General features: G+C 36.0%; 1 protein-coding gene across 8 annotated transcripts in view; it reads right to left on the reverse strand.

Moving 5' to 3' along the window:
* Positions 1-13,382, reverse strand: part of DBE1 (debranching enzyme 1) — a 360,131-nt gene that overhangs the window by 244,802 nt on the left and 101,947 nt on the right. For all 8 annotated transcript variants that reach the window (XM_089815520.1, XM_089815524.1, XM_089815521.1 and 5 more), the window contains 2 exons: positions 9,567-9,663; positions 9,343-9,424 (listed from right to left, as the gene is read on the reverse strand). In XM_089815520.1, the coding sequence (XP_089671646.1) occupies positions 9,343-9,424; positions 9,567-9,663 (179 nt within the window). The remainder of the gene's footprint in view (positions 1-9,342; positions 9,425-9,566; positions 9,664-13,382) is intronic.

Below are 13,382 nucleotides of genomic sequence, written 5' to 3' on the forward strand. Positions count from 1 at the left end.
GAAACATCAGCGGTTGCCAGAAAGAGTGTGGGATCTAAAGAAAATGATAGAAATAGTGTGTTTCATGCATTTTTGTGTGGGCTTCAGAGTGCTAATTTGGTATTGCGACAAGATCTCGCAAGGGCACTGCCCCTCGACCCCGTTGGGTGCGTTGCCCCCTAGACCCCCAGTCGTTGTGGTTATCAGTCGTGGGAAGTGTGACCAGTTGATGAGACCTGGAGTTGCTGCAGGCATGGAGTGTCTATGTACTAAAGGCATTTGGAGTAGGTGTTAGACATGAGACTGTCTTGGTGGATACATAGAGAGCTCGGGAGGAGTTGATCATCTAGTTGAAGGCAGTTCAACAACGCTTGGCTCAGGGTACCAAGAAGTTGGAAGCAAAGAAAGCGGCACGGGTGGCTATCAAGGTCAGCTTGATTAAGGAGATAGTATTGTGTTCGTAAAGGCTGCAGATGCAACACATTTTGGAGACCAGTTAGTGTATTCTGTTTTGTTAATCTATCCTGGATATGTTGTAATTGTACTTTGTAATTGTCGTCCGAAGACGACTTTTTTTTTGGGGGGGGATGATGTCGTCGGTAGAAACTGTAGCCGACAGGGTGTTCTCATTGGTAAACATTTTGTAGCCGACGGGTAGATTAGTATTGTTATGTAGTCGACAGACCCCTTCGGGAAGGTTCGGCAGAAAGTATTTATACCCCGTTTGGGTTCATTGTAAATCATCTTATCTTATCAGACCTTATCACCAGTTATGTAATCTATTGGCATATGCGAATAAAGGAGTACTGTTGTTCGTGTTCATTATCTGTGTGCATTTCTTAATTAACTTATGCGGTAAACGAAAGATTTAAGACTCCTTCATTACTTCCTCGGAGTGCAAGTACAGCAAAATTCTAACAGTATCATACTTAATCAAGGGAAGTATACATCAAACATTTTACAGAGATTTGGAATGTGGAATTGCAAACCTATGTCTTCTCCAATGGAGACTAATCTACATAAACTTAAGGAAGCAGCAGCAGAATCACCTTCCATAGATTCTACTCTCTATAGACAGATGATTGGGTCCCTTATGCACTTAGTAAATACAAGACTAGATATTTGCTATGCAGTTAATGCCTTAAGTCAATTTATGTGTGAACTAAAGGAAATTCTCCTAGTTGCGGTTAAACACATTATGAGATACTTACAAGGAACTCTAAATTTTGGGCTCAAATATGAAAAGGTTGATTTAGATTTGCATGGATTCACTGACTCAAATTGGGGTGGAAGTGTTAAAGACAGAAAAAGTACTTTAGGATGTTGTTTTAGTTTGGGATCAGCTATGATATCTTAGATATGCAGAAAGTAGTCTTCAGTAGCCCAAAGCTCCACAAAAGCCGTATACATTGCAACAGCAATGGCCTCTCGAGAAGCAGTCTGGCTAAGGAAGTTACTTGTAGGGTTATCTAGACAAGCCATGAATCCTAAAATTATTCATTATGATAATCAAAGCTTCATCAAGCTTTCAGTGAATCCAGTTTTCCATGACATGTCCAAACATATTGAAATTTCTTACCATTATGTAAAAGATATGGTAGACAGGAATTCTATAAAATTAAAATACATTTGCACTACAGATCAAACAGCAAACATACTCACCAAACCTCTATCTAGAGTAAAGATAAAACACTTCAGGAGTAGACTTGGTATGGTTGAGTTGTAATCTATTTGTACTCTTTTAATTATTAATAAAATAATTTTATTTTGTCAGGCTATTGATTGTGATGGGCTCCACCATTTGTATTCATTATTTAAAGCGGTGATGATCTCTAAAATAATGAACACTTGTATAAAAGGTATTATGAGAGATGATGATCTCTTAAATAATGTACTAAACAGTAGAGTTTTATTGTAAGATCTAGATGAGTTTTAGATCATATTGTGATGTTGACATTGCTATGTTCATGAGTCACAAATTGGATAAAGGAAGAATCTTAGTGTTCTCCGAGTTTATCCTATATTTTGGTAGATCTTAAACTCAGGATCTTGTTTTGATATACAAATATCAATTTCTATGAATCACAACTTGGATAAATGAAGAGATTAAATTACTCTTCAGATTTATCCTGTATATTATCACTAGTAGCAGTGATTTGTCATATCATAGGTTTAGTAATATGACATTGTATCATGTGTTCTATGATAACACATACTAAGAAGATTCAGACAAATATAGGGTATTAATTCTTGCTTATTCATCTGTATTGATGTTGCTAGATATAATATCCCTCTGTATGATTATTAGGTTAAGAGGAAGTATTAAGTATTTAACCTGATAATATACAAGTTTGAAAGTGCAGACTACACTAGACCTTCTTACCCTAATATATCTTTAGGCTAGCATTAGATTATATATTTTCCTTAGGAGCCGGCGACTTCTCAAGAAGTAACATTATAATCCTTAACTAATCTAACACATTGTTAGTTAGATGTTATTGTGTTTATATTTCAGATCGCTGACTTATAGGAAAATTAGTTAATGCTAGTTTAGGAAAGGATATATAGGGAGGTTATCAGTGCAGTTAGAGGACATACAGTAACAGTTCAGTCTGCTCCTCTAAGTATCAATATCATGTAATTAATATCAGAAATACTCCCATTCAATCAAGGTTGATTGTTCCTTATTGTATCAGCATTAGAGAAGTTCAGTGTTCTTCACATATTGCACAATTAAGGCTATATCATTAAGCAATATCATCATACTAATATATTGCAAAAGTAGATAATTTCGGATCAAATATATAAGTGTCAACTTCCTCAATATTTAGATTATTTGAAGACCATTCTTAGCTATCAAGAACTTAAGTAAAAGTTTGACTCAAAGGATACAGAATTTACAAAATCTTTACACTCAGTTGTGTGGTTATAGGCTTTCCAGTAGCTTGTGGTGTGTTTTGGCTCTGTTCGAGGGACTTACTATTTATAGTAAGTCAATCTATTGGTTCCGATGAGCTCAGTTGAGTCAAAGGAGTTAGAGGATGCTCTCAGTTTCTATTTTGGGCTCCAAGAATCTTGGAGGGAGCATCTATTTATAGTAAGTCACCGCGTCAAGTTCATTCATCATCTTTCATCATTAGGATCACTTTGGTGTTGCCAGATTTCAATTTTGATGCTTTTTCGATTGTTTTCGAAAGACAGCTGAATTATTATTATTATTCATCTAAATACGCTAAGGTTTCTATTTTGTTGATGTTGTCTGTTGGTCACCTTAGTATCATAGCTCGTTGGAACCAGGATGAAAAGTTTTAAAGCATGGGGACAAGAAACTGTGGCCTTATATGTCAAAATTTGAAGTTATGGTGGAAAAGATCATGTTCGGAGCTAAAAGCAATTAATAAATTAGTCTATAATGGTACTTTATTATGTTTTAATGTTGTGTGTGGGAAGCTTCTTAAGTGAAGTTCATTTGGGAAACTTTGTGCTATTTGGAGATTATAAATATGAGCCCATTTGATGAGTAAAGCATCCGATTATTTATTTTCTTTTGTTGTCTGTGTGAGTTTCTGAGCTTTTCTGAATTCTAAACCCTTGCTGAGGTATAAGGGCCTATTTTCTGAGAAGTGCTAATAATTCACAATTGAGGTATTGTGAATTAATTCTGTGAAGTTTTTAAGTCTGAATTGTGAAGTCTTCTTTCTATTTCTAACTATAGCTGGAAGGCATTGTTGTAGGGGAATTCAATTGCATTTCAACCTACAAATTGGGAAGGGTTTCTAGTGAATATTGGTGTGAGGATAATTCTGGAAATTGGTAGGTTTCCTGCATGTTGGTGCAATTCATTAACAGCATTTGAGGTGAACGTTCAGCCTGTTATTTCACAATGTTTGGCTCTCATTTTTACAGTATCAGATTAGTGCAAATTTGGTGATTAATCTTTCTTTATAGCTGGGTGTTATTACAAATATCTAGGCAGCTGCATTGGGTGAGTGAAATTTGAAAGTCAATGATATGTTCGGCTGTGAATTGGAATGTTACTGTCAGGAGTTTGTACCTGCCACTTATGTCAGCCTTAGCGTCATTACTTCTGCCCTGTAAACACCTATAGTAGGCGACATTATCTAAGTTCAGCTAACGTGGGTATTAAGTGAGCAAAATCGTAATTAATTCCTTACCAAAATGAGAGCTAATTGGAGCAGAAAATTGTTTGCAAAGAAGTTTGACCCATCCAGGGCAGTTTATTTATCTTGCTGCAAATTGGATTTGTCAAGCAACATACAAGTTAATTACTTCTTTGTATTCTCAACAATTATTATTGATATTTCCAGAATTACATATTTGATTATCAATTTCAAAATTGGACTTGTTCAGTATCAATAAACTCTTTATTTCAGTATTGTTTCCACTTATATTTCATATGCAAAAACACCCAAAACTATAATGTCCCCATCTTAGCAATTGACCAAGTGTGTGTGCGTTAGCCTTGTTCTACATCGTCCCGAGGGCTGACGAAGGGTTTAATGGGATCCTGGAGTGTTTTGGCCTAGTCATTTCCAGTTTGGGCCAAAACGAAGTTGATTTACTCAGTTTCAGACATACTTACTATTTTTAGTAAGTCGGCAAGACACAGTGCAGGTCAATTTTGGTGATTGGATTTGATACTCCTCGGTGAGAGCTTTCCGATGAGCTATCACTCGCATTATTCGGAGTCCGATTGCTAATACATTTTAATGCCTGAAGTTTTATTAAAGTAACGTCTAATTTAATTGTAAAATATTAAAGTGTTACTTTAATATTTATTTTATGGGAATGTGTACCCAAGGGAGACATAAGGGGTATTTTAATATATGTTTTATATATTACACATCTTTTATCCCACATTGCCCATATGAGTTGAGCGGACCCATGGAAATAGAATAAAAGGAAGCATTTGTGGCTTCATTAGACAGGTGGAATATGGAAAGACATTGGTGTGTGAGTTGCAGCTCCGTTCTTGGCACTTGAGGACGTTTATCCTCTCTTGTAACATTCTAGACGTCATTCCCTTGGGGTTTGGCCTTTAGAATTCTTTGTTATCGACTTCATTATCAGGCAGTTTAGTTGCATTTCCAGCTACAGGCAAATTTGGTATTTTGCTCATATCTTCTTCACTACTTGTCTAACGCTTATGCTGCTTTGAGGGAGTGTGTGGTTTGTCAACAGAATAAGGGAGAGCACACATTTCCTGCAGGTTTATTACAGCCCTTGCCCATTCCTGATAGGAAATGGGAAAGTATTTCGATGGACTTCATCACTGGTTTACCACGAGTGCAAGGAAGAGATTGCATCTATGTGGTGGTGGACCGCTTGACGAAGTTTGCTCACTTCTTTGCTATTCCGTCCACTTACACAGCAGCACAGGTGGCAAATCTTTTCTTTAGAGAGATATTCAGGTTACATGGGCTGCCCAGATTCATTGTCAACGACCGAGATAGTAAGTTTATGAGTGTTTTTTGGCAAGAGTTGTTTAGGTTGTGTGGTACAGATCTTACACCTAGCACTAATTATCATCAATAGATGGGCAAACAGAGATTGTGAATAAATGGGTGGAAGGATATTTGAGGAACTATGTAACTGCACAACAAAAGGCTTGGATTAGATGGTTGCATATGGGAGAGTATTGTTATAACACCACTTATCATATGTCCATCAAGATGACTCCTTTCATGGCACTCTATGGTTATGAAGCACCTAGCTTCATGGATTTAGTTTTGGGGGACAGTAGAGTGCCCAAAGCCAAAAATTTATTGCAGGATAGTCAGGACATCCTGAAAGTGCTCAAAGAGAATATACAACAGGCCCAGAATCAACAGAAATTATATGTTGATTAGCACCGAATAGAGCGTAGCTTCGAGGAAGGGGATATGGTTTACTTGAGGCTACAACCATATAGACAGTCATCACTCAAGAAGAGCGGAGTTGAAAAGTTGAAACCTAGATTTTATGGTCCCTACAGGGTGATTCGCAAAGTGGGCAAAGTCGCCTATGAGCTTGAGCTTCCAGAGGGCAATCGAGTGCACAATGTGTTTCATGTGTCTAGGCTTAAGAAAGCCATTGGTCAGAGTGTAGTGCCTTCTGCAAATTTACCCCCTTTGGATAAGGAGGGGAAGCTTGTGTTAGTACTCGAGGCTATTCTAGACACTAGAGAGAGGAAGCTTAGAAATAGGATAGTGAAGGAGTATTTGGTCAGATGGAAAGACCTGTCGGAGGAAGATTCTACATGGGAGAGTGAGCAGGTTATTCAGCAGGCTGGACTGAGATTGCTTGAGGACAAGCAATTTCAAGGGGGGCGGATTGTAATGTCCCCATTTTAGCAGTTGACCAAGTGTGTGTGCGTTAGCCTTGTTCTACATCGTCCCGAGGGCTAACAAAAGGTTTAATGGGATCTTGGAGTGTTTTGGCCTAGTCATTTCCAGTTTGGGCCAAAACGAAGTTGATTTACTCAGTTTCAGGCAGGCATACTATTTTTGGTAAGTCGGCAAGACACAGTGCAGGTCAATTTTGGTGATTGGATTTGATACTCCTCGGTGAGAGCTTTCCGATGAGCTATCACTCGCATTATTCGGAGTCCGATTGCTAATACATTTTAATGCCTGAAGTTTTATTAAAGTAACGTCTAATTTAATTGTAAAATATTAAAGTGTTACTTTAATATTTATTTTATGGGGATGTGTACCCAAGGGAGACATAAGGGGTATTTTAATATATGTTTTATATATTACACATCTTTTATCCCACATTGCCCATATGAGTTGAGCGGACCCTTGGAAATAGAATAAAAGGAAACATTTGTGGCTTCATTAGACAGGTGGAATATGAGAAGAAATTGGTGCGTGAGTTGCAGCTCCGTTCTTAGCATTTGAGGACGTTTATCCTCTCTTGTAACATTCTAGATGTCATTCCCTTGGGGTTTGGCCTTTGGAATTCTTTGTTATTGGCTTCATTATCAGGCAGTTTAGTTGCATTTCCAGCTACAGGCAGATTTGGTATTTTGCTCATATCTTCTTCACTACTTGTCCGACGCTTATGCCGCTTTGAGGGAGTGATATTACAAAGGTAGTGGACTGATTGAAGGACAAAGTACTGTAGCAGCACTATTCATGCGGCACTATTCACGCAACACTATTCACGCGGCACTGTAGCAGCAAGTCCGAAAGCATGGGCTAGAGTATTATGTCAATAATGCTGAATTAATTAGTGAGTTGATAAATCTGCTATGTATTTGGTTTTATGAATTCTGAAAATAACATTTTATTGGCAGCAGTTCATTTCCACTTTGCATATTATTGTAGTTTCTTTCTTGTTTATGTTGTATGATACCAATTCCATGCACAAAACACAACAAACAAATAAACGTTTGATTTCCGGAGTTATAAGGGGTTTAAAACATTAAACGGAGAAATAAGAGGTTGAATGCAAACTGTTTGACATAATTCCTTTTAGCAATTTGGTTTAGTTTTTGGGACATACAGGGGTGCCCATTACAAAAGCAAACAAACATCATATACAGTAAAAACAAAGATGCTTGCCAAGTGTTTGACAAAATGTCAAACCATTGAAATGTGAAAGAAATTCATGCTTGATTTAGCTATAACCAGACAAGGTTATTACAATGTATCAGAGCTTGCTTGCAAAGTGTTTGATGAAATGTCAAACAACTGAATTATAAAAGGATTTGGTGTTTGTTGAAGTTATAACCGGTTGGGGTTATTACAATGCACTGAATGAGGAAGCTGATGCCATTTTCAGCTGATGAGTTTGTTGATTCAGTTAGGGTTTGCATTTATATCATGGTTTCAATCAGATCAGTTGCTAAAAGTACAGTTTGGAGTGGTTACACAGATCCCAGCAGCTAGCCGCACTTTGTAGACAAACCCCCACACCACATTGCTAGCTGTACTGCCCAGTATTGCAGCTGGCGTCAGCAATTTCAGAACAAATTGGTGCAGATCAGAAATTAATTTGCAGTTCAGAATTCATTGAATTAATCAGCAGCTAAGATTGGATTGTAAAAATCTCTCTGTACTCATTTTTCATACCATTCCATCCTGGTACGACTCCATTCAATCTAACTGGCATCAGTAATAAAGTCTTAAAAATTCGGTGGTGTATTTTAATTGTGTAGTCTTTCATTGCAGTTTTGATAGTAAAAGTTCTCCGCATAGCATATTTCAAAAAAACAAAAAAATACCAAAACACACCAAAAATATCAGAGCAAAAAGAAAAGCATGTACTGGTCAAAGACAAAATTGGCAAACAAATTTTAGTATTTTTATCCGAGATTCCTAGTCAGCATCTTTCATGCCAATTGCATGTTTATTGTAAAAAAATTTAATGACAAGCAGATAATGATTGTTGCTAAGCCTCCATAAGTAATGTATCTGCTTTTATTTCAGAATCAAAGGCATGTTAGCATCTTGCATGGATAGTGACAACTGTGTAGAAATGACTTATTAAACAACCATATTTCAACACCACAAATAATTAAACACATAATCATCAATCTTTTTTTATCATAATTGGAAATAAGCACCCAATGAAATAAAAGAACACTCCAAAGAGTGAACAAAACTTTTTTAATGTACACAAGTCAAGACACTATAAAAGAAAGTACTATGAGCATTATCAGGTGCTAAAACTTTGACATCCGTAATAGATACATTCACTAAAGAAGAAATTGTAAAACACAACAAATAGGTGTTGTTATATTGTGAGTTCATCATAAATTCTAAATTACTTACAAAATGCCTCAATCAGTAATGATTAGTCCTTCACAATATTACTATGTTCATGACATCACTGAAAGCATGATTTTGCTTTCCCTTGTTTCCCTGTACACTGAATACATAACCACTTTTAGGGAGGCTAGGCTACTTCCATTAATACTATATACATCTGACCTAAGTGACGATTTTGAAACCAAATTTTATGATCACTCACTTCGAAACCATTTTAAGGATATCTTTAAAAATTAATAATTATAGGCAAATGCATTACTTTTGTGCACCTCGGATAGTCACAAAAGTCTGGCCTACAATTTATTTATCATTTCATAAAAACATGAATCTGTCCCACTTTAACAAGACTTTTAAGGGTAGAAATATAACAGATAAAATCATAGTGGAAATTCCTACACCAATTGTAAAATGTGTTGCTCTATTGTGAGGACCAAAGTTAACCAAAGTCACTTGTTGACTATATATAATAGTTAGTAGCTAACAATCTTTAAAGTGAGAGTTTGTTATAAGCCCTTTATAATGGTTACTAGAAAAGGTAAGATCCAATCACATTAAGAGACAATGTCAACAGAAATGTAAACATTACCAAGGATGAGTATCTCCATCCCAGTTAAATGGAGGCTCTTCAATCAGCCAACCAAGATAACTTGCAGGAGATGAAGACTTGTCTGCCACAACAGGAAAACACCCACTCTTATTATCTCTCAGTAATCTAGAGGATCTCAGTCATGCTTTTAGGAGCAAATGAACTTAGTCGGACAAAACAATTGAACATTAAGATAATTTATAATACTATTCAGCTTCGCTAACCTTGCCCTAACACAAATGGAGCAACAAACTTTGAGTATGGATCTAAGAGAATGCGCCGGGCATGAAACCGACCACCTTTTTCCCAATCAATATCTCCCTATTCAATTCACAACAGACAAAAGACCAATTCAGTATTTATTATAATATGACAAACTTGTCATAGACTACAGCATCTAAAAAATGAATAAGTTATTCGAAAGACTTAATAATTTGAATTCATATCATGCATAATTTTCTAGGAGAAACAAATTTTAAATTGACTTCGCGAAGATGACCAAAAATAATGTTCTAATAATCATTAGTTTAAGCCCACAAACACCATGCCATGATATGATTGAAGTCCAAGGGATATGACAATCCTTGTAACATGGGAAGACAAAAAGCAAGATTTTATTTACGTCCACAATAACTAGAAAATACTTGACAGGAGAATACAAATTATAAAGGAGTGCCTAGAAAAGCTTCAAGCTAAATTATGAGGAAATGGATATCCATGCAGATGTGGGAAATGTAAAACTTTTTTGGGAATATGGATGAGGTTCGTATTGGTACGGTTTATATAAAATACTAACAAAATACCAATCATACCAGTGTTACCAGTAGAAATGTTAATATCAATCATATCAATGTATCAGCATTGAAATAAACATCACGTAACAGAAGTTTAGTAATGATTGTATTCTATGAAGGGGGTAAGATTAGAAATTAGTTTAGATTATATACCTACAACTGCTAACCTAGATTAAATAACCCCTTGATGTTAGATGTGATCATAATAAGACTCTACTTCATCCTCCCAGCCCTCAGCACTCCTTGATGAGCATTATTGTTGAAGATTGTAGCTGTGATAGAGATCTTTTTCTCTTATTTTATGAAATAAAAATATGACCATTATGGTCATCTTCAGCTGAAGAAGTTATTTATAATTATATTCGAGATAATATTATATGTGGAGACATGTGTCATGCGAAGAAGCATGCATTTGGAAATATGAAGAGACTTTTTCTTGGAAATTGAAGGGACCTTCATATTCCTTCAGTTGTAATATGAAGAATCTCTCAATTCTATAAATACATGAGATTGCTTTGTAGATATACATACATCATGAGCAAAGGATTGTACTTGACATTTGTTTATAGATAAAAGAGATTTTTTTCTGGTGTGGTTGGGTTTTCCCTTCAAGCGGAAGGGTTTTCCCAGGAAAATCTCTTGTGCCTTTTGTGCATTTTATTTCTTTTATGTATTGTTTTAGCATTATTCCAAGTCAAACATTAACATGGTATCAATGCCAGGTTTGTTAAACAGCAGTAAAGAAATCTCTCTTGTTCTTTTGTTCGTGTATTTGCTCAAATGGTAATCTATATGTGTTAAATATTATAACTGCAATATAAACCTTTTTACCTTTTGTAGAATTTCTTCAGCGTATGTTCATTTTGACAGCTCGATTTCTATCCTTCTTCGGGCACAGTTCTTTTATTTGCCTATCTGTTATAATCATTAGAATTGTTAAAGTATACATCTTCCTTCAGGCGGGCTACTACCCTATAGAGATTTAAAAGTGTCGGATGGATACAAGGTAGCATCTAAAGACTCTTTCTTGATGATGATATGCGTGAAGAGAACATGATTATACTGAGAGAGGGGGTGTATCAGTATAATAAAAACTTTCCCACTTTAAATTTTTTTATCCAAACAACTACTTTAAAAACTTTTAATACTGAAATCAATAATTATGCACATGAACACAATGACACAAGATTTACGTGAAAACCCAATACAAGAGAAAACCACGGCAAATAATTGCTTTATATATAAGCTTGTTCTTTTACAATGATTTGTAGGCTTTAAAGTGTCTAATGGATAGAAGGTAGCACCTAAAAGACTCTTTCCTAATGATAATATGCATGAAGAGAACATGATTATACTGAGAGAGAGGGTGTATCAATATAATAAAAAATTTCCCACTTTAAAACCTTTTATCCAAACAATTGCTTTAATAACTTCTAATGCTGAAATCAATAATTATGCACATGAACACAATGACACAATATTTACGTGGAACCCCAATGCGGGAGAAGACCATGGCAAATAATTGATATATAACCTTGTTCTTTTACAATGATTTGTAGGCTTCAAACTACAGGCTCCAAGCCCTATATTTATGAGCACCAACTCTTTGGGAGATCCAACTCCACTTCACGGGCACTGACCTAATGGAAGCACCAACCCCCACTATTGTCTTCGTGAGCACCAACCCACTCTACCTTGGCAACCACGCTTAAAGGAAGCACCAAAAGAACCACAACAGCCGTAGCTACAAGCCTAAACCCCAAAGGAGGAAACCTAATATGGTTTTGCCAAAAAATGAACACCATGAGAAACCCAGCGAGAGCAAGGGCAATGTAGAGAAAGTAATAAAATTTCTATTCTTTTAAAGTATGTTAAGATTGCCTCTGAAGTTGCTCATGGCATTTCAATTGGTGCAAGTTTATCAAGGACAAAATGTTGCAACCAATTGAAGTTATTCGAAGAGAGCACAAGGGCATATTTACTTACCCCACTATCCTCCAGTTTCTAGCCTTGAAAGCCTTTAATAGAAGGAGAAGCATCTCTGTATGAATACAACTGTTGTGGAGAAAATGCAAAGAACAAAGAAATTATTGATGAGGGGATTACATTTATAGTTCCAGACATCTCGAAAGAGCACAACTATTGTATCATTACTGAAAGCACAAAGCAAAAATTTGAAAAAGGTTCAAACAATAGAAAGAAGAAGACTAAAGGCATGACAACTCTGAAGAATGTACATAAGTATGTGCCTTATCTGGACTCTTTAATGATATCCCAAACTGATGAAATGTCCAACTGTCAAATGATATCAAGGAAAGTGGTTGTGTTACCAACAGGTTGTTGGACTCTCCAGAGTCATCAGAGAAGTCCTCTCAACAAGTAGATGTGAAGGCCATAGAAAGCAAAGGCATGGGGTCAAAGGTTGACCTAGCTCTTGTGAATGTGAAACAAGAAATAGAAGTTTTTGACAAAACTCCAAACGAGGAGAAAGAATGTGACAATGAGCTTTGTGATCTTTGAGTTAAGAACAAAGAACCAAAAATCGCGGTGATTCATTCGATTTTGGCAATTCAGCGATTTGAGCAAGCCCAAGTGATTCTTTCTAACTCGATAACTTGTCTAGACGATTTTTTCTCAGAAATTGCCTACCTCAGCAATTTTATCAAAAATTACCTAAAATCAGCAAAATCAGCCCCAAAAATTGTCAAGTTGGTAAAACATCACCAATATTTTAAACGTATGTGATGGATTTATTGTTCATGTATGTTAGGCTTTAGCTTCTATTTGATGATGTTATAGCGGGTTAAGTTATATACAATAAAAGGTGCATGAAATAAGTTTTAAATCGTTAAAATATTTAAATTTCAAGGGGTTTTTCACTTTGTGGATTCATAGACGATTCACAATTCGAGTAGGCCTTGTTGATTTCGATCCAATTCCAAGTTTTGGTTCTTCGGTTGAGAACTCTCAACAATTGAGCGAAATGTTTAAGTGAGAATCATAAAGGGCTTTGCTTAAGGCTCAAAAGATCAATTTGTAATGTTCCTGTCATAAAATAAATATTTAATCAAACCTTTGTTAATGGGCCGATTGATTTAGTATATCTCGAATCCAATTTCATTTAATTGTTTCCATAAGTAGGTGTGGCTATCGGCTATCTTTGTAAACCCTCAGAAAGTTTCTCCGAGAGGTATTAAAGCACGGCATATAGGTAGTAAATGCTCTGCGATTTGGATTATTTCTTTG

Source organism: Cupressus sempervirens, chromosome 2 (assembly GCF_028749045.1).
Source record: "Cupressus sempervirens isolate cs-2001-9-10 chromosome 2, ASM2874904v1, whole genome shotgun sequence".
NCBI classification, from domain to species: Eukaryota; Viridiplantae; Streptophyta; class Pinopsida; order Cupressales; family Cupressaceae; genus Cupressus; species Cupressus sempervirens.